Consider the following 27,963-nt stretch of genomic DNA (forward strand, 5'->3'; position numbering starts at 1 on the left):
ACCGCGCCGCGATTTTCCAATCTCGCCGAGCTTCTTCGAGCCGGCACCGATATTATTAGTTTCGAGCCGGCACCGAATATTATCAGTTTCGAGTGTGCCGATGCCACCGGTGCTCCGTTGTAATTGATTTACCAATCCGTTGCCGAAATCGAATGACGGCGTCGTTTGTCGCCGCCGATTCGCTCGGTAATTCGTTCGTCTCGACGTTGATCTTTTCACTTTGTTCTCGTGTTTCTTCCCTCCGATTGAAAGGGTTGTCTGGCGCGAACGCCGAGAACTGTTGCAAACACGATTACACGGTCGTTCGAAAGATATTTCAGTACTTTTGCACCGTTTGTATTGCAACTTTACAGGCTTTTTCGTTAAACATTAATTAATGATAATATTAGATCGCTTTGCAAAGTATATATAAAATATACATGGTTTTTGGTCCATTGAAACGTCTCATGGAAATGAGGAATTAGTAATAATATTTCTAAAATAACAATTCCAAAAAATGTCAATGTTTACGAACTTAACTACACGTCTGCATAAAAATATCTTCTACGGGTTATTTGTTTAACACTAAACGTACCGGCATTTTTCTATACCTAATCTTACCATAGAATTTTTGTCGGTAAAAAATAAGCTACGAGAAAAACGGAAAATGGGAAATTGAATAATCGGATGATATAAGAATTTACAGAAAGTCAAATGACCGACAGAAATAACAATAAATGTAAGAATTAGAAAAGTAAATTTTCAAAAGTGGTCATTTGACCCCTCTTGGTACGGTCAGTGCTAAATCCCTATATTTTCTCTAAATTTACGAATTTTCTCTGAAACAAAAGATCGTTTCCTGCAATATTAAAAATTTCATAAACATCGTAAACATTTTTACCGTATACGCAAAGTTGTACATTAAATTGCTTGACAGCACACGTCCATCAGTTCGTCGCTCTGTACGTCACAGCTAATAAAATTCTTCCATTCGACGAGATAATCGAAGGATGGGCGCCGAATGATTGAAAACTTTGCTGCATCACTGTTCGTCGCCGAGCGAGTCATTTCAATCGATCCGTCCCCACCTCCGCGAGATCTTCGAAACTGTTGATGATACCGGGGCGAGTCTCTGATAAAAGTTAAATGGTCTCGCGGAGGACATAATTTGATGAAAAAGTTTCGCAGCCGGGGCGAATCTTCGGGTGGACGCGGAGAAAGGTTAATTCTGTTTCATCCAAGTTTTATCAACGCTTCGACGGTGTGTATCGTTTCGGGCAACGCCTGACCAAGAAGTTCACGATTTTATTTATCAATTTTAACGCGATTCTGCAAATTCGATACTTTCTTATTTGAAAGAAGGTAGTATAAATCCTAATTAACACTAGATTGCCTAAGCAAGGCATTTCGACTGCTTTTCAATTTCAATTAGAAAAATAATTATGTAAATAATCGCACAGCTTCTTATAATTTTGCGACTTTTTCTACAACATATAAATGCGTTTATTAATCATTGTTGTTGCCCCTCCCCCCTCCTCCGTCATTTCCGGTATATATGTGTGTTATACCTATGTTATACCTATAATTCCCGTCTTTCTAGTGTTAAAGATGTCAAGATGTAAATTAATTATCAGAGATTTGCCGTTCAAAATGACGAATTCAAAATCGTTAAAATTATATATTATTTTTCAAATTATAATTTATTATATAATGAACGACAAATTATCTTCGATATATTAAATTAACAAAATTAAGAATTTTGATGAACGTCCAGGATTGTCCAGAAACGGTCCAGACGACAAGACCGTGGCCGGCTCTCGTTCGCAAAACCGTGTTCCCCCGATTTAAATTTGTTAATTAGCGAGAGGCGGCTGGTTTCCGTTGACGGCGAATTTTCGCGGCGCGGCCGAGCGAGAAAGGTAATCATCCCAGCCTCTCAGGAATAGCTCGATTACTCAGCCACCCCGCGGGTCTTTCTTTACAGGTGGATTTGCGGCGGGCTCTTCGCGGCTTAGACGCTCTAGCCAGGTATTCGAGGCAATTAGCGCAAGGCGTTGCCGTCTTCGTGAATTTTATTCGGTGAAAATCCTCCGGGCCGGCCTCTTAGCCGTCGGAATGGTCCCTTTTCACCGGATGAAATTGAACTCGTGTTATCCGGCTCTGGCCTTAATCTAAAGGATTATTGCTTGCTTTCTCTCCCTCCATCACCGACTTCGTCACTCTCTCTCTCTCTCTCTCTCTTTCGCTTTCATTCTATATCTGTTTCTCCCCATTAATCTGCCTTTTATCGGCTTCTATCGACTATTGTATTATCAATTATTAAAGTCACTTGAAAGAATAAATATAGCTAATACTATATATAACTATACCAAATATATAATATATATAATATATATTTTTCATACTTGTTTTTTCATACTTTGCGCGACTAGAATGACCTTGAATTATAGGTCGCTGGATTCGTCTTAAAATCGGCAATAATGTCATCGAAAAAGAAATATATAGTTCCATTTAAAAAAACATCGATGACCTTGAAATCTCAAAAAATATGACCTTGAAAAAAAAAACATTTCCACCAAAATACGTCCCCCTCCGAACCAAACAATTTGTTTCTGAAGCATTTTCGCGTATCATTAATGATAATGGAGATATTGCACTGTAACACTTTATTTGCCCCACCCTGTATATAAAGGGTGTCCCAAAATTCACGCAAGAAGTAATTTAGATAGAAAACACAGATTTATAATTAAAAATTGTAAATTTTTTATTGATTTATATAGTATACAGTATAGGGTTATGTATGGAATAGCATATCGGGTAAATGGCCTCCAAGACGTTCTGTATTTTTTTTTTTTGGTTGGCAACACTTTACCGCACAAATGGCGCAAAATTCAAATCTTGCGTGAGTTTTGGGACACCCTTTATATATATATATATATTAAGAAAATGGTAATTTAGTTACGAGAAATTTCATTCGCGCAAGATCCAGTCGTGTTTTTCTTATAACAGGTTAATTATAAATTCGAGACATAACCTAACATTGATATACGATCGCAAGACGCTTGACACACGATTGCAATAATTATAAACGATTCATCCGATCGCGAGCAACGGACCAGGTGTTTTAAAAGAAGGCAGCATGATCACGTCCGATCGTCGATTTTCCTTTGATGTCGTCTCAATCGGCACGCTAATCGAGTTGCCTTTAAGCGTTTAGGGACACCAATCGGAGCAGACTTTGCCAGACTCTCGCCGTAGGCGGCTCGATCCCGGGCAACGCTGACGAGTTTCTCTCTACTTCGCCCGCGCCGATTAAAATGGCACCCGGTCTTCGAAGACAATCGATTCGGATCGCGATCCGACCGATTATACCTTCGACGAATCCTCCAAGTAGTCGCCGAAGCGTTAATTGCTAGGCTACCCCGTTGGGGAACTTTCGAACAAGTTTCTTTTTCAAGTTTACTGCCTCTCTCCCCTCTCTCGACCTGTCCTGCTAGCCGATTTGACTTTTGGAACGACTTGAACGCCGCCGTAGAAGCTTTGAAAAGTTCACTTCGACCAGAACCGCTCAGAGCTTAGGCGATTCCACGGAATCTCTGCGCGCTATAGAAATCGAAGCTTCCCTCGCCGGTGAGCGTCCGTCCGAGTCGATTCCCCTCCGACTCTTTGTTCATTTAGTTTCAATGGCGTATTTTACTTCGTTGCAGTTATCCAGATGCCTGCTGGAACAAAACGATGTTCAAAGAACGCAGCCGGCGTTTAATCTCTCGCAGTCGCGGCCATTTTAAATGGAAATCCCTGTTCCGTTTTATATAACCTGGAGTATTTTGTACGTTATAGGATTGAATTTTGTGATTCGTGGAACGGTCATAAGCTCTTAATAATTTTTTAATTATATATTAATTTAATAGAAATTAGTTTGAAATGTGTCGTGATCATTAAAATGATCTATTTAATATAGTAGAGGTAATATAATATTAAGTAATTGTTAATACCTCTATCGTTTACCTTTTACATAACCTGAGGTATTTTATACATTATAGAATTGAATTTTGTGATTCGTGGAACGGTCAAAAGCTCTTAATAATTTTTTAATTATATATTAACCCTTTGGCTACGGCAGACTTTGCCACGCACCGTCCACTAAGCACAGCGAAGTTTTTCGTCAGACACGTATTTCCGAGGAAATATATTAAAATATTCAATATACCGAATTCTATTACATTAAACCAACATTACTCGAAGTGAACATTGATTTTAACATTCTTTTCTACAATATTTAATAATCGAATTTAATAATAAACTGCGAAACAGGCGAAATTTGATTTGGACGCCTATTGGCGCCCACAGCACCAGGAAGTCGACATGTCTCGGACGCCAATAGGCGCCAACAGTAGTCAAAGGGTTAATTTAATAGAAATGAGTTTGAAACGTGTCATGATCATTAAAGTGATCTATGTAATATAGTAGAGGTAATATAATATTAGGTAATTTCATATAAAATATAAGACAATTTAATATAAAATATAAGGTAATTTCATATACAATAGAAGACAATTTAATATAAAATATAAGACTATTTAATATAAAATATAAGACTATTTAATATAAAATATAATTTCTCCCGTATGTAACATGATTTTCCTTTACAACAAGCGCTCGTTAATAAGAATACCCTCGTTCCCCGAATCGAAGTTCGAATTATCCGCGAATCCCGAGCAACATTCGCAACTCTGGTCTTCGTTTAATTAGCGAAAGTTCGCGGATCGTTTCAACAACTAGCCGAACTAAAAGAATCCTGTCGGCGGGATGCATTAATTGAAAGGAAGACTGCAAACAACGGTACCACCGATGGTACACGAATCGTTCCGACAAAGTAGGTCAGTGTAGACGACTTCGCCATTATTGCAAAATAACGGGAGACATAAAGACGCGCCGCGATAAAAATGCACGAAGCGCCGTCGTTCCTTTATAGAAGCGAAAAATGTTCGTCTCGCTTTCGTCTCGAACATTTGCTCGAACATTTGCCGGAACATTTGCTCGAACATTTGCTCGAACCGTTTCGATTAAACATTTATCCGCGACATTTATTTCATCCGAAAGAATTCCGTTCGTTCCGAATATTCGATTCGAAATTAATAAACGAGAAATACCGCCGCGTTTCTGGTCGGCGAATCGACATGAACATTTTTTCCGGATGTTCGATCGATCCGCGTGCCGGTAAACATTCTCGACGTTCTATTCGCCTTCCGGGAGATGAACGGCCGGGATTTCGTTGTCTTATTTCGAATGCCGTGCTGCTGGCTTCTCGCGAGCCACGACGGAACCGCGACGGAGGCACACGACTGTCAAGGTTCGGCTATATAAAGACCGGATCGGTCCATTTATAGAATAATCGGCGATGGTTCAGTAAAAATGCATCGCGCGCCAGGCGATGGTGGTCGATACGCGACGGTAGCGTGTTGCGAGCTTCTTCGATTCTGCTAAACTTGTTTCCCCGGATTTTGTGCTCTTGTAACGGAATTAAGTCCGTGTAATTTAATCGAACAGGAGGAGGATTCAATTATAAATCGTCGATGCGTTATTTTCAGTCTGTAAAATTAATGCAGAAATAATTTTCCACGTTTCTATTTCTTGCGTATGGACGATTTTTATTTTGCAACTGCGACTGAATATTTGTATCGATGAAATTATTAGGCGGAAAGGATTCTCTTTTTAGTTCCCTTACTAATGATAATACAATTAAAATCATAATTAATAGAACAATTTTTAATATAATCTAGGTATATTTAATCTAATTATTATTGAACAGCAATTTTTTAAAAAATGTCAGTTCTCGCAACAATATGGAAAATATCTCGTCGTCCTCAGGTTTTTCCATTAAAATAAACTATAGTAAATAACCGAAATTAAGCAGACGAGAACCATGCGCCAATTTTCCTCTCGATTCGCGCTTCCGAACAGCGCGAGGACCGTAAATAAATTCCGAATACCAGTTCGCGATTTTATCTGACAACGTGTGTTGTGTATGTGTGTGTGGGATAAAAAGCCGCGTTCCACGGGATTACTCGCAATCGCTTAGCGCAATAAAAATTCCACCGAGTCGAGCAATTAATGCTCGCCGCGGCTATTATCGAGCGGTTATCCGGCGCCGACGACGGAAAAATAATAATCTCCTCATAATGCATGTCGTATAAATCAATAAAACGACCGTTCAATGATTCACCAACGTAATTCTGTCCGACCGCGAATCGCTTCCTGCTGTCGGGGGCCCCCGCCTTACGGTATCGAACCGATCGATCCCTAGTGCGCCGCTCTTTTCCCCACCGGTGACAGTGACCGAAGGAATTGATTCCTCGGAAAACGAGGTCTGATTTTTCTACGGAAATGAATTTCTCATTTTTACGATCCAACCGATTCTTTTCCCTTTTCATCTGCGTGGAAGTGTGTATATAGGGTTCTCCAATAGGGACGGGTCGACGTTGACAGTCTGTAGCGGCCATGTCGTTTTGCGTCGATTAAATCTGTTGTTTACAATTCAGTCGGTTATGCCAAATCACCGTGGCAAGTCGCACGATCGAGAAGCGCGGCGAAATGATGAAATTGTATTATTAAAATAAGTGTTCGTTAGTGAAAACGTTGCGCGCGTCGCGCCCATTTTATGGTAGACGCGGTGGCCCTTCAAAGTCGACCCTCCAACGTTCGATGGGCAAATTCTAGACGACCGATTCGACGAATGATCAGCCAACGCTCGTACGTCAACGGAAAGCCAGATCGGCCGAGAACATCGCCGCTGTCCGCGAAAGCGTGCAGGAGAACCCGAGGCAGTCGATTCCCCGCCGTGCGCGAGAACTTGGTCTCTCGCAGTCTTCAACTCGGCGAATTTTGCGTCCGGACTTGGGCCTACACCTGCACAAGATCCACCTGACCCAGGAGCTCGAAGTCAATGAACACAGACAACGCCGTTTGTTCGCTGACTGGAATCGACCACCAAGATCGGGCGATTTCACCCCTCTAGACTTCTTCTCGCGGGGTTTTCTGAAGTCGCGGGTCTACACCAGTCAGCCACAATCGACCGACGCTCTCGAAGTCAACATAGTCCAGGCCATCGCTCAAATTCAGCCGGAGCTACGTGGCAAAGTCATCGATAATTGGACCTCTCGGACACGTGCCACCGTGCAAAGCCGCTGGGGACATTCGAACGATGTCATATTCCATATATAATGGCATATAGAGGCCTTTTAAACAAAAAGAAAAAATTCGTTAATATAATACCTCATTGCACGCCACCGTGCAAAGCCGCGGGGGCTATTTGAACGATGCCAAATTCTAGATGACCGTATTCTAGAAACCTGCTTTGGAATTATTTTTCACATTATCTTCAGAGCCAAGAAGGTACATGCAACTTCTATAAAATTAGAGCAGCATCGAGTCGAAATCGAAAATTACTATGCTTTCCACATACTCTTTTTTTCTCAAAGCACTCTACACACACATACCTAATGACTCGGCTCGCGCAACTCAATGACGAAAGTTACACCGCTCCTCTCTCTCTCTCTCTCTCTCTCTCTCTCTCGTATTTGCACGGCGGATCCGCTCGAAAGAAATTCGTCGGAATTCCAATTCCATCGGCGCCCAGCACTCTCCTCTGTTTTGATTCCATTAGATCCGACCGCGAGCGGCGAACGCGCTCGCTTTAGACTGTCTCGATGGGAAGTACAGGGTAACGCGATTAGATGTAAAATTACTTTCTTCTGCGCGGTGTTCGCCGGACGAGCGTCGGAATTAGATCTAACGGAGTTCTCGATGACGGAAGAAAAGAAGTGGCGACCGAGAGGGGAATCGAATTGTTCGGCGAATAAGATTTAACATTCGCGAACGCTGCTGGAAATATAATGATCGACTGCCCGGCGAAGTACTTGCTGCGAATAACGATGTGGAGTGGAAGGATAATCGCAGCGGCAAAGGACATTTTATTTACACTATTCACAGGACATGTTGAAAGGTTTTGAATTAGAACTTTAATACACTTTATTTCTAATTCAATATTTTTATAATATAAATATAATTATATTATTTTATATAAAAATAATTATTGATTAAATATTAATCAAATTGAATAATAAACGGGGGCGAAATCTCATCTGGACGCCTATTAGCGCTTACAGTAGCCAACATGTTTCGGACGCCAATAGGCGCCAACAGTAGTCGAAGGGGTTAAGACGTCGAACGCCCAACCGAGCAAGAAAAGATTGAAAATTGGAGTTCGATCTTGTTTGAAGAAGCCCGATCTGCCCGACCTAAGAACACACAACCGGTCGGTTAAACAATTCCTGATCGCCGTCGGAGGGGAACGCGAAGGACGAAGGCGTAGAGAGATCAGCTTCTTCTTCCCCGCGTCGTTCGGCGGACTTTAATCTTCGCCCGACGGAATCTCGTGGCATTTGCAAATCAACGATGGGGGGGTCTCGAAGCACCCGGAGTGGAGCGATCGGATCAGTCGAGGACGCGATAAAACAATCCTCTCTCACGCTTTGGGAAACGAAAGGCGTCCTTGCGCCACCGAGATTCCCGATTCTCGCTTAGCCGGGGAAGTGTATCCGTCGCTCGCGCCGAGGGAAAACGGGATCTAGCTTTGAAGCTTGAAAGCAGAAGCCCGTCGTCGAGAACCCCGCCGCAAATTTAATTTTTCCTTTGAAGCCGCCGTCCCCCCCCCCCCCCCCACCGGATCGACGCGACGTCTTCTCACGAGGATCGATCTCTCTCTCTCTCTCTCTTTCTCTCTTTCTTCTCGTCCCTATCCCCAAAGTGCCCGGTTCGAATCCGGATCGCCAGAGGCCAGCTTAGATATCCGTCGGAATCTTTAAAGAGCTTCTTCTCTTTGTCTGCCCGGCCGCCGACGTCTTCGGAAAGTCGATGACATATATTTCCCGTATTCTGGCCCGCTTGCGCAGACCTTGCCACCGGGATCAACGTTGTCGTGTTAACTGTTCGCGAGAAAAATACGGCCCACGCTTCGATTCGCCTAGTTTTCGTCTATTTTCACGTTGCCAGGAACATTTTTCAATTATATATGATTCGAATACCTCGAATATACAGGTCTAATTAAACAGGTAATTCTGTATAGTGATATAGAATTAGACCGGTCATTGGACCATCAACATTTTTATATTTTCGTAAGATTAGCATCGAGCAATCTTTATTTGATCCATTCTATTTATTTTATTTCTCGCGAGAGGTGTCCCCATTAAATTGAAACAAAATCTGGGCAATGAAAGTAAACGAGGACAATCGGGACACTAGAATCATCTCGTGGCATCAAGGAAATAATTAAGGACGAAATAGATGTAGTCAAAGTAGCTGTGAAAGACGCGATAGTGCAAGAAATAAATTCGGCCTATGGAGGGTTAATTTGATACGCGGATCTCGAGTTAATTTTACATCGCATCAAAGAGAGAAAACGAGAGAAATAGAGAGAGGGAGAGAAATAAAGAAATAGAGAAATAGAGAAATAGAGAGCACGGTTCCCTCGATAACACGTTTCCCCGGGGCCAAGAGATCGAACGGCGATTCGGAGTCAAGTCGGCGGTCGCGATGTAAAAAGCAATTTTCCGCGGAGCTAATAAAAGTTGCCGCGATTGCTCTCGCAGTTCCCGCGATCGCGTTAAACCGGTGCGCCCCTTTGACGCTCGGCGAACGCTGAAAGCAACTGCGAATAGTTTGAAACCCGCGCGCGTTTCCTTATTGCAAACAGAGGGGTCTTAGGTTAATCAAAAGGATACCTCGTAACGGCTTGAATCGTTTATCCGGCGGGCAACGATTTCCCCGCCTACTTTCCGACGAGTTCCAATTATGATCCGCGAACTTCGCGACAATGTATTCCGTCGTGGCGGAGTGCTGGCGGGATACTTCGCCGGGAAACGTCGATGCTTAAATCGCGATTGACGCGCTGCGAAAGTATTTCATTCGCGGAGCAGCCTGTAGATCGTGAATATTAACAAATGCACCGTTATTGGAAGCATCAGCTTTTAAAATGAAACTGTGGAACTCGTGCATTGATACACGTTCATTTGTAACGTTGCATACATGATTTATTGTATGGTAAAAGTGTCCTAAAATAAATACAAGTGAATGAATTCTTAATGTCAGAAATATAAAAATTAAACATTCGCAGTGTTTTCTGGCATGAGTATATAAATCACAGAGCATAGAAATCACTTGAAAAGTATAAACAATTACCTATCTACGGTTTTTACTTCAGAATGTCTAATTACGTTCGTGTTTTGAGCGATGTCTGACTTATGGTCGACTTATACTACTGAATATCTTAAATGCGAATTCTTATTAATTCTACGTTAAATATTTTCAAACAATGAATATTAAATCATAGAAAAATTAATATACGAACAAATGAATAACCTGGTTATGCTATAAGAAAAATACAATTTGTTAATTAATAGTAACAGAGGTTCCAGAATGAAATAACGAGAATTATTTCGGAGATAATTAAACACAGTAGGAAGACTGCGTAGAATTTCTCGTAATAAACGCCTGTATTGTTTATATTGTGTTATTTGTTACATATAATTATAATCATTATTCTCGTGCTTGTTAAGACACCGTTACACCAACCTTTCTGAATACGCGCCGGCTTTATTTCGCTCCAGCGTCTCGCTTTATAGAGCAGATGTCCCGGTTTCCGCGCTCGTCCCAATTTTCCTGCCTCCGGATTAAAAACGTATAAGAAAAGGAACACGTTTTGCATAAATCGTTGATTTATCTTTTTATCACGTTTAGTTATTAACACGTAAGATTCGTGGGGGACTATGTTCAGCGAGTGTTTCTTACAATTTTGTATTAGGCATGTTATAGTACTTAAATTCATCGGGACTGCTGTAGCATCAATTGAAAAATTTTAATGACATTTTAACATATGAAAAATTTAATAAACATTTTTTGATCTATGCTACAAGTATTGTAGTATTGCAGTTCATATTTTTATATTTTGAAAGCTAAAATAAGGGTAGATTTCAGAACATGTCTCTATTTCAGTGGCCTCTTGTGTCAGACCTTTTTATCGAACATAACCTCTTTTTCATTCGTGTTTACGATCAAATCAAGTTATGGTCAGAAATAGTAATTTAATAGTGTTTTAAATGAAACGAAGAAAAATATTAGATTACCAATTTTTGTCACACAGAAGTAGAATATATTTGAACGAAAAAAATGTTCGAAAAATCGAGCTCTCGACGCATTGAATAAAAATTCTAATATTCAATGGGAGTTTCCGGCCGAAGCAAAAAATTGGCTTAAAGGCACAGTAATTAGGGCGTCTACCCTACATGTCGATTCAACCATCCAATTTGACTTCAATGCGCCCGCGAGTTTTCATCGCGTTTAATTAAAATTCATGGCGGAGCGCAAAAAAAGCAACGGCCAACGTTTCGTTGTTGCACTTCAGGCACCAATTTATCAGCGCATTCTCTTAATTGCGAACAGTGCCCGGCCAAAGTACAAGCACAATATTTATTCGAAATTGGGAGTAACCTTGGACGAGCAAGCAACATACAATCCATTTCATCTTGAATCAAAGCTCGAAGCTTTTAAAAAATTTTTAAGCGTATACCAAACAATGTCATAATTTCGCGCATTTCCGTTTGTTTTCTCTTAAATTTCCTGTGCAAATTATAATTATGTTGCGCTATATGCGCGCCGTATAACTTAATTAAAAATGACGCGGGAGGCCACGATCAAAGGAAAAGATAATCTAATTTTTTTGTCGATGTCGTAATCGTTTGTTTTTCAATACCATTGCTTCTACATTTCTGTTTACTCGAAACAAATTTGCTTGACCTGTGATATTTTATATTGCTCTCGCGGAAGATTATTTTTATTTTATATTTCGGCGCAAACAGATACTTGGCTTCTCCAGTATTACGATATCTTGCTTCACTGTTAGATCATTTTTTGGTTTGCAGGCAATGAATACCGGTTTCTTCAATTACAATAAATATTCGAAAATTATCACAGCTTCAATTTCTTTATTAAATTGATGTTGTTAAGAAATATTAACTTCCCTGATCACATTATTTTTTGTTCCATCTCTTGAATACTACAGTTAGCAAACGCTCTAAATAAAATTGGAAATTGCCTTTTCGAAAAGATTAGTTTCAAAAATCTAAATAAAATAAAAAATTGCCTTCTCGAAAAGCTTAGTTCCAAAAATCTAAATAAAATAAAAAAATTGCCTTCTCGAAAGGCTTAATTTTAAAAATCTAAATAAAATCAAAAATAGCCTTCTCAAAATGTTTTAAAAATCGTAAAAAATTGCATCCCCCACCCCGTCGCCTTATTAGCATCTTCCATTATTCTTTGATGAAAAGTCGCCCGAACCGGCCCAGTTTATTGCACAGTTCCTCTCTTTCTCTCTCTGCGAAGATAATCCGTTGTTAGAGCAAGTTTCCCGCGATGCAAATGCGACGCTCCACTTTCGTCGAGAATTGGGGACGAATTTCGTCGGGTTGACGGGAACGAAAGCTTCTCGCCTTCAGTTCGAGTCGAAATTGCGCGTTGTCCAATGATCTATAGACGGCCGACGGATCTATGATCTATGGATACGGTTTTCCTTGATTCGGCAACCGGCGGATACGGTTTCCCTTGATTCGGCCAGCCGAGACGATGCTTGAACGAAAATGGGACGCTTTGTTGCAGGAGCAAAGTGGCGGCGGCGCTTTTGAACAAACACCTGCAGATCAACGGCATCTCCGCCGGTCTGACGTCGCTGCCGACGGTGGATCAATCGTCGCCGGATCCGCAGCCGGAGGATCCGCCGATCGCCAGCAGCAGTAAAATGAGGAGGGAACGAAAGGCTGCCAGGACCCTGGGAATCATCATGTCGGCGTTTCTGGCTTGTTGGCTCCCCTTCTTCCTTTGGTAAGCACCGTTTCCAGCTACTCCGCCTCTACCGCGATCGAATCAACCACAATCTGTACCAGCGAATCCATTCTCTCTATCCGTGCGATTTATCCCCGGCACACTTTCGGTCCTCGAAACTCGCGCGACGACGGTCGTGAAAGAGATTTATAATGCAAAACGAGCTTGCAGGATATCCCCTCGGAAGCTGCGGGTTTCGTATCGTTTCTCGATGGTTCAATAAATTTTCTGATATTTTCTGTTATTTTTGATATTCTTGATATTTTTGATATTTTTGATATTTGTGATATTTTTGATATTTTTGATATTTCTGATATTTCTGATATTTCTGATATCTCTGATATTTATTTCTGACATTTCTGGTATTTATTTCCTGATCAAGCACCTTGGAAAAACTTGGAAACCTTGGCCACGATGTCTATTTAAAGAATAAATCTTATTTATCATTTATAGCCTTACATGCTACGTATCACTGCTCTGTCAAAGTCAATTAATTTCGATCAGTACGACACCCATACCGAAACTTAATACAACCTTAAATGTTTAAGCACGACGCGTCATTCCTTTTCGCATAGTCGCCACAATATCGTCTACAGCCTCTAAAAACCCGAGATTCCCGCGAAACAGCGTTAAATCGCCTCGCGTCTCTACACGAAACTCTAAGGAAGCGCGCGGCTTAACCAGGAGCCCGCAGCAGCAGCAGCAGCAGCAGCAACTGTTACGTCAAAAACAAAGCATAAGCCCGTATTACAACGTAATACGAAGGCAGCCGAATAAACCGAATCCAATTACAGTGTTGCGAAGCTATTTACTAGAACGCTAATTCCGCGGACACTTCTGCAGCCTCTCCGCATTAATTCCCTAGGCAGCAGCGCGTCCTCCCCCATTGTGTGCGTCTCGGTAAACATTTCGAATCTTATCTCGAAACGATCCGTTCGCATTAAAATGCGCCCCCCCAACAACGGAGCCGTTCACCCTCCCCCCATTCACCGTTTTCGAAGAAACAAAACCGACTCACGGGCTCCGATGTTCTTTATTTTCCATCGAAAACGGAAGCAGTAATTCCTGCACGCTCCGGAGTCGAGGACTCCTCTCTGTCTAGCTGCTTTCTTCGCCGTGGCTTTTGTCTTCTGAATGCTCCGTCTCTCTCGGCTTTACTGTCCTACTCTCCCACTCTTTCTTTCTATAGGGTTTTCCTATATCTATCTTTCTCTCTTCCTCTCGCTATATGTATCTTTATCTCTTTATCTCTTCCTCTCGCTATCTTTATCTCTCTCTCACGGTATATCTATCTTTGTTTCTCTCTTCTTCTCACTGTATCTATCTTTATCTCTCTCTTCCTCTCACTATATCTATCTTTATCTCTCTCTCTCTTTTCTTACTATATGTATCTTTATATCTCTCTCTCGCTATATCTATCTTCATCTCTCTTTTGTTCTCGCTGTATCTATCTTTATCTCTCTCTTCCTCTCACTATATCTATCTTTATCTCTCTCTCTCTCTCTCTCTCACTATCTCTCTCTCTCTCTCTCTTTCTCTTACTATCTTCATCTCTCTCTCTCTCTCTCTCTTTCTCTTACTATCTTCATCTCTCTCTTGTTCTCGCTGTATCTATCTCTCTCTTCCTCTCTCTCTTCCTCTCTCTCTCTCTCGCTCTCGCTCTCTCGCTCTGCTCTTCTGCGGGTCTCGGCAGAGAGAAAAAAATCGAAGAGCGAGGGCGGGGAAGTAGGTCCTCCTCCTCTCGAATGGAATTTCGATGGGCCAGCCTCGAGTACTCCGAGCACTTTCGATATTGCGGTTGCATCCCGAAATTTCTAAGGGTTTGAAGACGCGGCGCTCGGTAGCCGAAGCTAGAGGAGGGGCGGCGCGGGAGGGTGTCGCGATGGGGGGTGGGGGGAGGGGCCCGATCGATAACCCGTCTCATGGAGAAAGAAGCCACTGTGCTGCTGCGATCTCAAGTGGTTTGTACAGGACTCGACTCGTACACGGACACACTCTTGTGCACGACGACGACGACGACGACGGCGACGCGAGCTTCGTGGCTTGTTTCGAAATATTGCGACTGTAGTCGATCGAGCGACGCCATTTTCTTTAGGGTAGATGGGAGACGATTTTTCGCGGGCGAACAGAGACGATTGGATTCGATGATTGGATCGTCGACGATTTGGTTCGAGTTTTAGGGTAATTTTAATGTTTTGGTGTATTGTTTGTAATTTAATTTGTTTGTAACTTAATCAGCGAATTGTGGAGTTTTAGGTAGATTTAATTTATATGGAAAATAGCAGATAGAAATTGGTTAGGTTCACTTAATCAGCGAATTGTGGAATTTTAGGTAGATTTAATTTATATTGAAAATAGCAGATGGAAATTGGTTAGGTTTACTATAATAGCTCGATTTGATATTACAACCTAAATTCTTAGGTAAATGATACTCGAAGTTTTTATATTATTTTTCTACGATTTCTTTTATTTTTATATAGAATACGACGAATTTTTTTTAACAATTGCTCAACAATCGCAAAAGTATTTCTACTTACTGTACTTTTACATATATTTTAATAACCATATATAATTTCATCGTTTCAGTACCTGCACTTTGAATCATCGCTGACGTTCTCTTTTCAAAGTGCACTAAAATCCTGACAAAAAAGGTTGCAGATAAAATTCCTAAATAGCATCGTCCAAAAGAAGAATTTACTTTCACGAAGTCGCGTCGAAACAAATCTGCAAAAAAGCAGCCTCCTTCAAATCCCGTAGAGTCTTTCGAAATCAGAGTAATTAGTAATATTTCAAATGAAGGAGAGCTGTTCCAATTCCCCGTTCCATTTTAGGAATGGAAAAGAGATTTTACGAAAAAGCCCTGGATTAAAAAAAGAAAAAAAAGGGTTCCGGATTATAAAAGTGACAGGTTCGTTCTTTAAAATGAGCACGGGCAGAGAACACATCCAGATCCCTTTTTGCGCGAAGTTGCACGGGTACAAAGGTCGACGATATTTTTATAATTCAATAATACTTCACGCACGTGAAATCTTGGTAGATATTAATTAACGCAATATTGTGAAATCGTATAATCCAGCTTATGGCATATATATCAATTACGACAGTGCGCCACCAATAAAAATTTGTTTCAATAATTGTACGAACCCAAGAAAAATAATTCAATAATTTCCGAAGTCAATAAAAATACTTCAATAATTGCACGAACTTAATAAAAATGTTTCAATAATTCTACGAACTCGATAAAAATACTTCAATATTTCTACGAACTTTAAAAACATTTCTAAAATCTCAACGACGTCGTCAGAATCTCAGATTCCCAAAATTCATTCTCAAAATTTACCAACCCTTTAACTTCAATTTCGCAGACTGATTTTTCTCGTCCAATAGCAGAAGCCTTTTCCGCTGGCACAAATCACGTGACGTCGAACCTGACGACTTTCTAGCGTAGACACAGCTAGAGACTGCTTGACGATAGAACAATGACGCATCGAAATGAAAATTCGATAAACAAAGGGATCCGGTATGCAGTCGCGTCCCCTGTACCGCGATAACAACCGGGCAGAATACATTTGTCAGATTCGGTGGTGGTGGGGGGGAGGGACAATTCCCCCGGTGTGGAGATCGTCCGCATACCAGCATCGGTAAATTGTGCTTAAACCCCCGTCACCGGTACGCGAGCAGCAGAAATCATTCGTGACGCATGGGAACTGACGTGACAAGCATCGCGTGCGCATGGAAAATTTCGCTGGTTCCATATAATTTCGGGCTGGACGGCCATCAAATGAAATTAGTCTAGTTCTAGACAATAGTCGCTCGCGATTCCACGCTAACCACGTAACGCGGCTCTACGAGCGAAGTCGAACTGCAACCGCGGCAACAATTGCAGCACGACTGAGAACATTGCATCGATGTTTTTCAAATTCTTTTAACCCTTTGCGGTCGAGTCAGTGTTAAAATTGTTCTAATATCATTTTTACAGACATCGCCAAAGCATAAATTTAAAAATTAAAAATGAGACTCGATTGTTATATTTTTCACTTTCAAGAAGCCGATTTTTAACCCTTTGCGCTCGAGTCCTCTTTAAAGAGTACTTTAAAACGAGGCACAGCGACTTCGTTTTCAATTTCTCCCCGAGTCATGCAAATAATCACTTTGTTTTTTACCCTTTCCTGTATTTTAACGAGTCAGACTCGCGGGGGAGATTTATCGTAATAAGCTGTTAGGTATGAATCAGGTTCACGCGTTCCTTCAATTCTTTTTGCACCAAGTTTTCATAAATATAAATACAAATAAATATATTATATTTATATAAGTATTATTACAGATAAATATATTATATTTATATAAGTATAATTACTGATAAATATATTATATTTATATAAGTATATTTACAGATAAATATATTATATTTATATAAGTATTATTATAGATAAAGATATTATATTTATATAAGTATAATTACAGATAAATATATCATACTTATATAAATTTGAATACAGATAAATATATTATATTTATATAAGTATAATTACAGATAAATATATCATACTTATATAAGTATAATTACAGATAAATATATCATACTTATATAAGTATAATTACAGATAAATATATCATACTTATATAAATATGAATAGAAATAAATATAAAATTCCTTTTTGCTCTGTGAAATTGGTGCGGTCGAAAAAATCGCAACAATTTGAATGGGGTTACGGTAAAGGGTTGAGATTACTCCGCGATTAATTCCGCTGATACGAAATGCAGTCTCGTCGACCTGTTACGACAGGCCGGACCGTGTGCAGTCCGAGTATCGATTCCGATTGCCCCGAACTCCGTGAAACGCGGACATTGGCGTACTCGTAACAGGTTATCTTAGAATCCGGAGGCTTTCCGGGTCACGAGGTTAATCCCATCGATAACCAGTAACGAGGTAATGGCTCGTGTAACTGGTACAAACGAACTTTACCCTTACCGGCACCGTGAAGGTCCGGCATGGTTATTCGGGTCCAGTTTCTTAAAAATATCGCGCCAGGCTTTTGCAACGTCGGCCATGCGACGTGGAAGATTGCCACCCCATATATTCTGTGGAATATTTCTGAGATCCCATGGTTTCTGCAATTTTTCTTTGGGGAATATTGCTAATAATTCGGACAAATTTTATTCAGGGAAATTCTATTCGGATAAATTTTATTTGGACAAATTCTATTCGGATAAATTTTATTTGGACAAATTCTATTCGGACAAATTTTATTTGGACAAATTCTCTTCGGATGAATTCTTTTTTTTAGAAACAATTTTCTATTCGATTTATTGAACATCGTCGAATAAAATTTCTTCCCCTCGAATTTTCAGCCGACTCCGCGCCGTACGAACATATTCCGCGAATTTACCAAACGCTATACCAGACACTCCCCGCACAGTCTCCGAGAAAGGGATCATAAACGACGGAGAGTCCACGCGAATGGTCCGCGACCGCAAACATTCATTTCCCAAAGCGTTTACAGCCGTCGTCCCATCGAATCATGCCGGGTCCATCGCCGGCGGGTTTCTCTAGTTCTTATTCCTGTGGGAGTTTCCCTCCGTACACACACTGTATATTGTATCGTGTCTCCGAACAAGTCCGACCGGAACCGAATGAAACGTCCAGAAAATCTCTCGTCATTTCTCGCGAGGAGCGAGCGTCATTGTCCGAATAGAATCCGGCTGATCGTTCAAGGACGTCTATCCTAGTATCCTCAACCACGGCACCATTTATCTCCATCATCTTTCTATTTTTTTTTATTGTTTTCTGGGACCATGGGGGAAAGTGTTGCGGCCACGGTGTTATTCGATTTAGCCAAACGTTTGATTAATGATCTTCACTCTTACCGAAGGGTTTCTATCCGATGCTTTTTGCGACGGAGCGATCTTTCCGCGGCCTAGTTTCGATGTTGCCGAGGAAGGGTTGATGAATTTGATTCACGTGTTTGGAGAAGGGAGAAATGTGCGATTGGAGAATTAATGCAAGATGGTTTTATGTCGATTAACTCGGTGGTTATTAGTCTCTGCGCGATGTTCTTTTATGGAGTCTGTTGGTAGTATATTTGTATAGTAAATAATGGTATATAGTACTATATAGTATATTTTATTTATTTATCTTGCCGAATTTATATATCATTTATTGCTCGTATTTACTTATTAATTTATTTATTTCGTTATTTTAGCGCCCGCAAAATAGCGGAGATATTGTAATATTCCCGGGTATTCTATGTAAGCCCGGGGAACATTTATTGTTAAATAAATTGCTAGTATGTTCTTTTTATTAATTTATTTATTTTTTACACCGAGCCTCCGGGGGAACATTAATTGATAAATAAAATAGTATAGTATGTTCGTATATTCGATTATATGGTATGGACGCGTGTCTTAATCGTGCTGTACCTGTTTTTTTTACGCGTTTATATTAAATTGTTAATTTATAGTCACATGTGCGCTTCACTAAAAAAATCTAAGTGAACGGAGCTCACGAAAATTAAATTACAATAGAAGCCTTGTGTCAGGTAAATTACTTAATGTTAGTCCTTGGGCAGATATACTGGGCTGTACTGTGAACTTCGACCAACCCTTTCTCTACTGGCCTCTTCGTGGTATCGTAAATATTGCGAGGAGAAAAAAATTTAAAAATTCTCGACTAGTATTTTTTAATTGTTACACTAGTTTTCGCGGTCTTACATGGACTCTCGAATTCCTTTCGCACTTTGCCCATGCCCTCTTAACAATATTTCGAAAAATATTACGGAAAAATTAAAAAAAAAATTATACAAATATTTAAAAATATTATACAAATATTCTAAAATGTTATACAAATATTTTAAAATATTATACAAATATTTAAAAATATTATACAAATATTTAAAAATATTATACAAATATTCTAAAATGTTATACAAATATTTAAAAATATTATACAAATATTCTAAAATGTTATACAAATATTTAAAGATATTATGCAAATATCTATGAGAATAATTTCCACGGTAGGTTTCCAAATTCTGTTAAAAATCAGCGTAAAGCACGAAGAAATTTCGAGGATGCAAAACGTCCCCGTGAAACGGTGGAAAAGCATTCGAAGGGTATTAGGTTAAGGGGTCGGAATGACCCGGCCTTCGCGGAGAACTGGAAACAGTCGAGCGCGTGTCCCCGAAGAGAGATTTTTCTCTCGGTTGTCGCGGCGGCGCGGCCGCGCCTCCGTGCCGAGGAAATTCGTCCGCCTTTTCCCCAGGCTACGGAAACAAAAGCTTAGGACAGAATTATTTCTTCGAGTGTCGCGCGCGGCTAGAGGGGGGAGGGGGGTTGGCGGATGGAGGAGGTCGGTCGTGGATAAAGGAGCAACCGTAGAAAGGATGAGAACGCTCAAAGAACGTTCTCCCGTGGATCCGGGTCGACAGGAAAATGCCGCCCGTTCCCGCGCTTGCCGAGGTGTCAGACCGTGTACGTTTCGCTTTATTAACTCGTCCGTTCCACGCTCGCTTCCCCCTCCCCCCTCCCCTCCGCCTCGCCGCCCCTTTCGACACGTTCAACGAATCGGGCGAGCCAAGTCGAATATATCCGCAGTCGGGGTCCCATTGTTTTAGACTTCCGTCGGAATGTTGATTGCCCGACTGACGAGGGATTTTCGGAAATAATTAATTGTGCACTTAGCTGCCTGCTGTTATTTTGTCGGAATTCGACGACTATTTGTCGCACTTTTCAACCCATAAGAATTGTTATTCGATTTGTCGTTCGTGGTTAATTAAAATATAGAAGTAGCATTGTTATTCAATTTGTCATTCGTGGTTAATTAAAACATAGAATTAGCATTGTTATTGAATTTGTTATTCGTGTTTAATTAAGATATGGAATTAGCAGCTATCTGAGAATAACATTGGATAAATTATATAATTGATTAATAATTTCAAAATTGAAGGCATATCGGAGCTAACTTCAAGATCATGCTTTTATGCTTTTATTCGACGAAATTTTTGTCATACTCTTCAATCATAAATATTGTTATTAAATTTGTTATTCAAGCTTAATTAAAATATTGAATTAGCATCTATTCGAGAACGACATTGGAAGGAAGTTCGGCAAATTGCATAATTGATTAATAATGTTAAAGTTAAAGAACATATTGAGATAATATTGTAATATTGTAACTGTGTAATATTGACACAGTAGATAATAAAGAATACTAAATAATTATTATTGAAATCAAATATTCAACTAAAAAGAATATATCCTGACAATTGTCCAAGTCAAATATTTATTTCCAGTTCGTGAAATACCGAAATCTGCTACAGGAATAACGAGATCACCTTTCGCGGAGCGCTCTAATGTACGATTGCAATTAGAAACTTCTCTTGACACCGGCGAAACAATTACAAAACTGGATACATACCCTAATTAAAACATTAATCAGTTATGTACACATTGAAACTATCGGCGGACGGTAATAATTAGCTGGAAATTACCTTCGCCGTGTTATTATGAAAATTATCGAGCGCGAGGTCCGGGAATGGACGTTACCTGAAACTGTTAATTCGAAACAGCGCGCGGCGGGTAAATGTTCGCCCTCGAAACGCAAGTTAAACAAGTTTGAAATTTTAGCGGGCCGCTGTCGCGCCACCAAAAACTACCCTTATTCGATTAACAATTCCTAAGTGGCTTGCAACGTTGTACGATAATTTTTTTTGCCTACAATAGCCGACACCTTATATAAGATATTGTTATTAATTGCACGAACCTTTAATTATTAGGAAAAAATTATTTTAAAAAATTATTATAGTTTGTAATATTTTTTCTTAAAACGATATGAATACTAAACGATACTAATTGGTCAGCCTTATTGACACCTCCTATATTCATATTGCAATTTATAATAACATTTGGAGTATTATTCTGAAATATTTTAAGAAATGAAAATGCCTGATTATAGTTAATCCTTTAGGCACGACGTGACACTATAGTGGCTTTAGGGAATGTTTCGTGCTCTGCTAAATTGTTTTATTAATTGTTAAAGTGAACGATTAAAATGAAAAATGTATTAAGTTGGAAACTATGTAACAGGCGCTGCAGCTGAGTATAGACTAAACAAAAACGCCCGTTTCATAGTTTCCAATCTAATAAATTGGGTAGAAGTCGTGCTTTTCCAATATATCAGGTTGGAAACTATGAAACGGGCGCCGCAGCAGTACACAGCCCAGACAGGAACGCCCGTTTCATAGTTTCCAACCCGATAATAAATACAAAAATGTTGGAAACTATGAAACGGGCGCCGCAGCTGAGCAAAACCTATACAAAAACGCCCGTTTCATAGTTTCCAATCTAATAAATTTGTTAGAAGTCGTGTTCCTCCAATATATCAGGTTGGAAACTATGAAACGGTAAAAAAAAAGTATAATTCCTCGCTGTAACTGCTGAGAGTATAAATTACGACTGCAAAGGTTTAAAGTAGCTGTTCAAACATCGGACACTCGTCGCGTAACAACCAAATAATATCATGGAACGATCCGATCGTAACGAGATCGATTTGCTTCGGCTCGAAACGACGAAAAATACAGAAATCCGTTCAAATTCGTGGCAAACAAGATCCTCGAAAATCTGCCCCTTTCGTTCGCGGGCGAGGGCTCTTCGATACGAAATCGATGGAGAAGGGGGGGGAGAAAGTCCGACAATTCTGAGGGATTGGGAAAGTTCTCGAGTGCACTTTCGTTTGGAGCCTCATTGGATGTCACGGAGAAGTCGTTTAATGAGCAAAAGCCTTCTCTTTTCAAGAGTACGGAAGGAGCTCGGGAACAGAGCGGCGGCTTTGCTCGGCGATGAATTACGAATGAAAATTTTTAATCACTCTTCGGAGACGCGTGCTTCGGCCACAGGACGTTGTACCACTGGAATATACCTGTTTATTTCGAACCGTTGCTTCGCATCCTTTCTATTGCTTTCTCCGCTGAGAATATTGTTATTATACAATTATATATTATAATAATTATTATTATTTATTAACGGGCTAGTAAGGCTCTTTCGAGTTACACGGAGTTAATATACATAATTAGGAGTAACCTTATAAATAATATATAAAAAGAAAAAAAGGAATAGAAATGATATAATACAAAATTAATGTAAAAGTAAAATAAAGAAATTGGCCTTTTCCATGGGTTGGAAAAAGGAGGATACGACTTATAAAACAGGATCACTATTAAAAAGAAACCTATAAATAATTTTTCTCTGCGTTTCTTGAATCCAGTCCAGTCAACAAATATTCAGAAATTAAATTTTATAATTCCTTTACATAAAAAGTCGTTGCACTAAAATTACAACCACGTAAATGACAAATCAGTTTATCTCACACAGTTCATAAATAACAATGCCGTAACTAAAGCCCGCGTACGGACGACTTCAACACCGCCGCTCGCTACTTTTCTTCTCGCAATCGCAGAAACAGGTCCACGCATTCTCTGTCCCGCATCGATCGATATATCAATCGTGTGCACGACCTTACGTACTGTTTCGGATCAAATTGGACGCGAAAGGGGTGAAGGTCGAGCCCCGTTTCCGCGCGAGCGATCGCATTTTTCCTACGCGCGCGCGCGCGAGAGAGAGAGAGAGAGAGAGAAAATCGAATCGGGGCTGCGACACCTTGTCTGTGCATGCCAAAGCGTCATCCATCGTCTCGAAACTTTTCTTTTTTTCCATCGGACTACGTTGACGTGTACCCGGCTTGTAACTTCGCTGTTACGTAATTCTCTGCGCGATCTACCTTGGCGGGACGCGCGTGCATACTTTTCCGTGACTATGACGAACTGTGTCGCCGACGACGCGGAAACGCGGACCGAAACCGTGAACAACTTGCTCTCGACGCGAAATATGTTGTTTCTTTTCTTATTCATTTTACTATATTGTTATATACAAAATTTTCGATATATTATTATGTACTATATTTTTACTATATTATTATATACTATACTTTTACTATATTATTATTACTATATTTTTACTATATTATTATATACTATATTTTTACTATATTATTATATACTATACTTTTACTATATTATTATGTACTATACTTTTAATATATTATTATATACTATATTTTTACTATATTATTATATACTTCTTATATAAATATTCACTTATACCTTATTCGATTTTCTTTGGTGCTGTATAATAATTTTGAGGAATTAAACGAACGCGAAGAATTATGGAAATAAATAATATTTAGCGTTATGCAGAGATACGAAGCTTCTGTGCTATTTCCAAAACTGTTGTTTTCACTTGTGCCGTTTAGTAGATTCTTTTCAGTGCTCTATAACAATTCTGAGAAGCTAAATTGTCGGAACGGCAGTCGCGATTCTGGTCGTTTGAAGCATTAAAAATCAATTATTGTCAATTCTTTTTTTGTCTTCTAATTATTCTTATATAATTCTCTATAATTTATTCTTTTGTCTTCTAATTATATCACGTTTTCTTTTTCGTCCCTTCTAATCCAACAGAGCTAATAATAATAACATCATAATAATAATAATAATAATCGCTTGTATAATTCTTATAATACTTTATTCCAATAAATCATTCTAACCAACACAAACGAACCCAAAGAAAATAAATATCGCGCAGCAATACACAGACTATACCAAGCTTCCGCGCCGTCACCAAAGCTCTTATTTTCCTTTCACCCTTTATTCGATTCCCCTTCAGCGCTCTATAATAATTCCAAGCAGCCAAATGAACCCCAAAGATGCACGAAAATAAATAACGCGCAGCATTGCCGAAATGTACCAAGCGTCCGCGCCGTCTCCAAAGTAGCCTAGCGTAATCTCCGACTCGCCTGAAACACGAACTTCAGCCCGGAACATCCTCTCTCTATTCTAAAAGACAGCCGAATAGAGGAGCGACACGGACGCGGAACGGCAAGAAAATTCCGGCGAACACGGTGGCGAGAAACTTCGCCGCCCGCTTATCCGTGCCCGGCGATATTTCAATCTTCGCGGACGTCTCGGAAATTTTCGCGGCAGGAACCGAAACAATGAAACGAGCAACGCGAGAGAGACTCACCGCGAGGGGTTCGAAACTGCATGCTCGTAAAGAGGGGGGGAAAAGGCACGGAGCTGCCGCAGCCAGCTTCGCCGCAGCGACCTATTTATTCGAATCACGTTGCAGGTAACGCGCGGAAATGCCGCGCAGAGGGAACGGCGAGAGACACACGTTGCCGATATCGCCGGGAAAAATCTGTTGGATCGCTGGCCCGAAATGCTCTTTATCCGCTGGATCCACTTCGAACATCCTTACTCGATCGCAAATAGGAGGATTGCGAGTAGGATGACGACAGTGGATCGTCCACTAAAGGGGAGAGCGATCTCTTCTGATGGACAACGTTCTCGACAGAACATTTTTGGCTTCCTTGGTCACGTTGCAAAATAATTTTTACAAAGTTTCCTATCATTTATTTAATTAGTTATTTTATTATACAAGCCAGAGACATTACTTCAGATTTCCAGTTGAAATAATCTTCGAGCGCAAAGGGTTAAACGAGCGCTCCTTATCCGACGATTATTTGTATCTGTCCTCGTCCTTATCTGACGATCCTCTTAATTATCTGTCGCCAGGTACATCATCACGTCCCTCTGCGACACGTGCGAGAGCAGCGACGCGGTGGTGGCGGTGGTCTTCTGGGTCGGCTACTTCAACAGCGCGTTGAACCCGTTGATCTACGCGTACTTCAACCGGGACTTCCGGGCGGCCTTCAAGAAGACCCTGGAAAGCTGTTGCGTGGCGATAGGGCCTGTCCGTGACCTGCACCAGGTGCACAGGAAGCAGGACCTGGTACACAGCAACGCGTCCTCGGAGCTCCATGTCAACAACCAGCTGAGGGCCAGCGAGATGACGAACGTGCACATCGAGGCTTGCATCTGAATCCTCTCCGCTGGCCTCGGACTCTATTCAAACGCAGACGCTGGCGTCTTTTATTTAATCGGGACAATCGACGAACTATAACACACACACACACACACACACACACACTGTTCTGTTTTCACTCGCGTGTTACGGAAAGTGAGAGAGAGCGAGAGAGAGAAAGAGCGAGAGAGAGAGAGAGAGAGCGAGTGAGTGGGTCAATGAATGAGTGAGATAGATAGATAAGGAGAGGAAGAAAGAGAGACAGTGAGAGATAGTGAGAGAGAGGGAGGTGTCCGACGGCCTGTTAGCGGGTCAGCGGCAGCGTCTCGTACCGCCAATTAGTCTGAAGCTTCGTTCGACGAAAACACGAGTGTCCGGGTCTCTTGTTCCACCTTAAACAACATGTCTTCTTTTCGCGTGGTTTGTTCAACTGTAATTGGCTAAAGTCGGCGAATCTTGCGCTTGGGCGAGCAACGTGACTCGATTAACTAAAACGAGCAAATTGGTTTTCCAAACGACAAAATTAGTACTTTTATATATTTGTACTAGTACTATATATATTATTATATATATTATATTTATTATATTATATTTATTATATTATATTATTATATTATATTATTTATTATATTATAATTATATATATTATATATATATTAGTACTATTTATAAATTTGATTTGTATAAAAATGATCTCGGAACGCGACCGAACAATTCCAGCGATGTCACGAGGTCGCCGCGAGTCGCCGAGTCACTCGGTTAATACCGCACGCGTTTCTTACGTTTTCCAGAGCGCTGAAATGATTGGAACAAGGGACAACTTATTCCTCGCGGTATTTTCTACCAATTTCGATGCGAAAGGGAGCGGGCGTACACAGTGAGTCAATTAAATCGTTGCCGGATATCTCTCCGCTGGCAGAAAAGGGTTGCGGTTTCTCTGCGAGAACGTCGGAATTCGAAGCGGATAAAATTCGACGGGAGCGTGAAATCGTTGCAGTGAATTTCGCAACGTTGCCGCGGCCGAGTTCCATTGGAACGGTACGATTTCGGCGGATCCGAGCAGCGGAAATGGGAATTCGCATTAATTTCCGGGTCATTAGTCCTCTTTATCTTCACCGGTAAGGCGAGCGAGAGCGAGAGAGAGAGAGAGAGCGAGAGCGAGAGAGAGAGAGAGAGAGAGAGAGAGAGCGAGAGAGAGAGAGAGAGTCCGTCGACGAAATAATCGCATAATAGGCGCCGATCGATCTACGTAATCGTCTTACACGAGAGCCAAGCGACTTGATTATATACCGAGGAATACCTGTAATTACTTGATTAGTTCGAGCGTGGTGGCTCCGTAGTGTAACGAAAGGCTTGGGAAACGATTTGCATATACGGTTCCGTTCACCCCCCCGCCCTTGTTCCTTAATCCACCGAGAGCCAGCGAAAACTGTGTCGACGTAGTTTCTCCGGACGGCGCGCTCTACCTTGATTGATTCCTTAACCCCTCGCCGTACTTTGACCAGTCCGACTCGCGATGGAAATTGCTGGGAATAAATTATTAACCCCTTACCGTACATCGACGAGCCCGACTCGCGATAGAAATTACTGGCAATAAATTGTTAAGTATGGATGTTATTCTGTTCTCTAAAATTGGAATAAAATTCTAATCCCTTGTTATTAATATTTAAGTGTTCGAGTAAATTCGGGCACGGAACAAATGTTAATGTTCTGTCTATTTTAAGAAATAATATCAATTGAAAAATTCCTAATCGCAGCGACTGTGGAGGAAATGGTACGGCAAGGGGTTAAGTATGGATGTTATTAACTGAAACGACTCGGTTGGTTTTCCAAACACTTAGTCGAATTTTTATATAGGGTTTTCCAATAGGGAAACGGGTCGATGTCGACAGTCTGTAGCGGCCATGTTGTTTTTAATGCGTCGATTAAATCTGTTGTTCACAATTCAGTCGGCCATGCCAAATCACTATTGCAAGCGACACGATTGAGAAGCATATCGATAGTTGAAACGGGAGGAAATGTTTCGTTTGAATAATGACAACCGATGCAATAATGATTTTTTAGACTCTAAATCGAATCGTGGTTGAAACCGCGAGAAACACAGAGACAATCTTTGTATTATTTATACGGTACGACGTC

The 27,963-nt window shown here is 40.6% G+C and overlaps 1 protein-coding gene across 1 annotated transcript in view; it reads left to right on the forward strand.

Moving 5' to 3' along the window:
- Nucleotides 1-26,334, forward strand: part of LOC144478290 (octopamine receptor beta-1R) — a 70,201-nt gene extending 43,867 nt beyond the window's left edge. Inside the window, exons 3-4 of the mRNA XM_078196057.1 lie at nucleotides 12,691-12,912; nucleotides 25,536-26,334. Coding sequence (XP_078052183.1) covers nucleotides 12,691-12,912; nucleotides 25,536-25,842 — 529 coding nt within the window. The 3' untranslated portion in view covers nucleotides 25,843-26,334. The remainder of the gene's footprint in view (nucleotides 1-12,690; nucleotides 12,913-25,535) is intronic.
- Nucleotides 26,335-27,963: the final 1,629 nt, after the last annotated feature.

Source organism: Augochlora pura, chromosome 2, assembly GCF_028453695.1.
Source record: "Augochlora pura isolate Apur16 chromosome 2, APUR_v2.2.1, whole genome shotgun sequence".
Classification (NCBI taxonomy): domain Eukaryota; kingdom Metazoa; phylum Arthropoda; class Insecta; order Hymenoptera; family Halictidae; genus Augochlora; species Augochlora pura.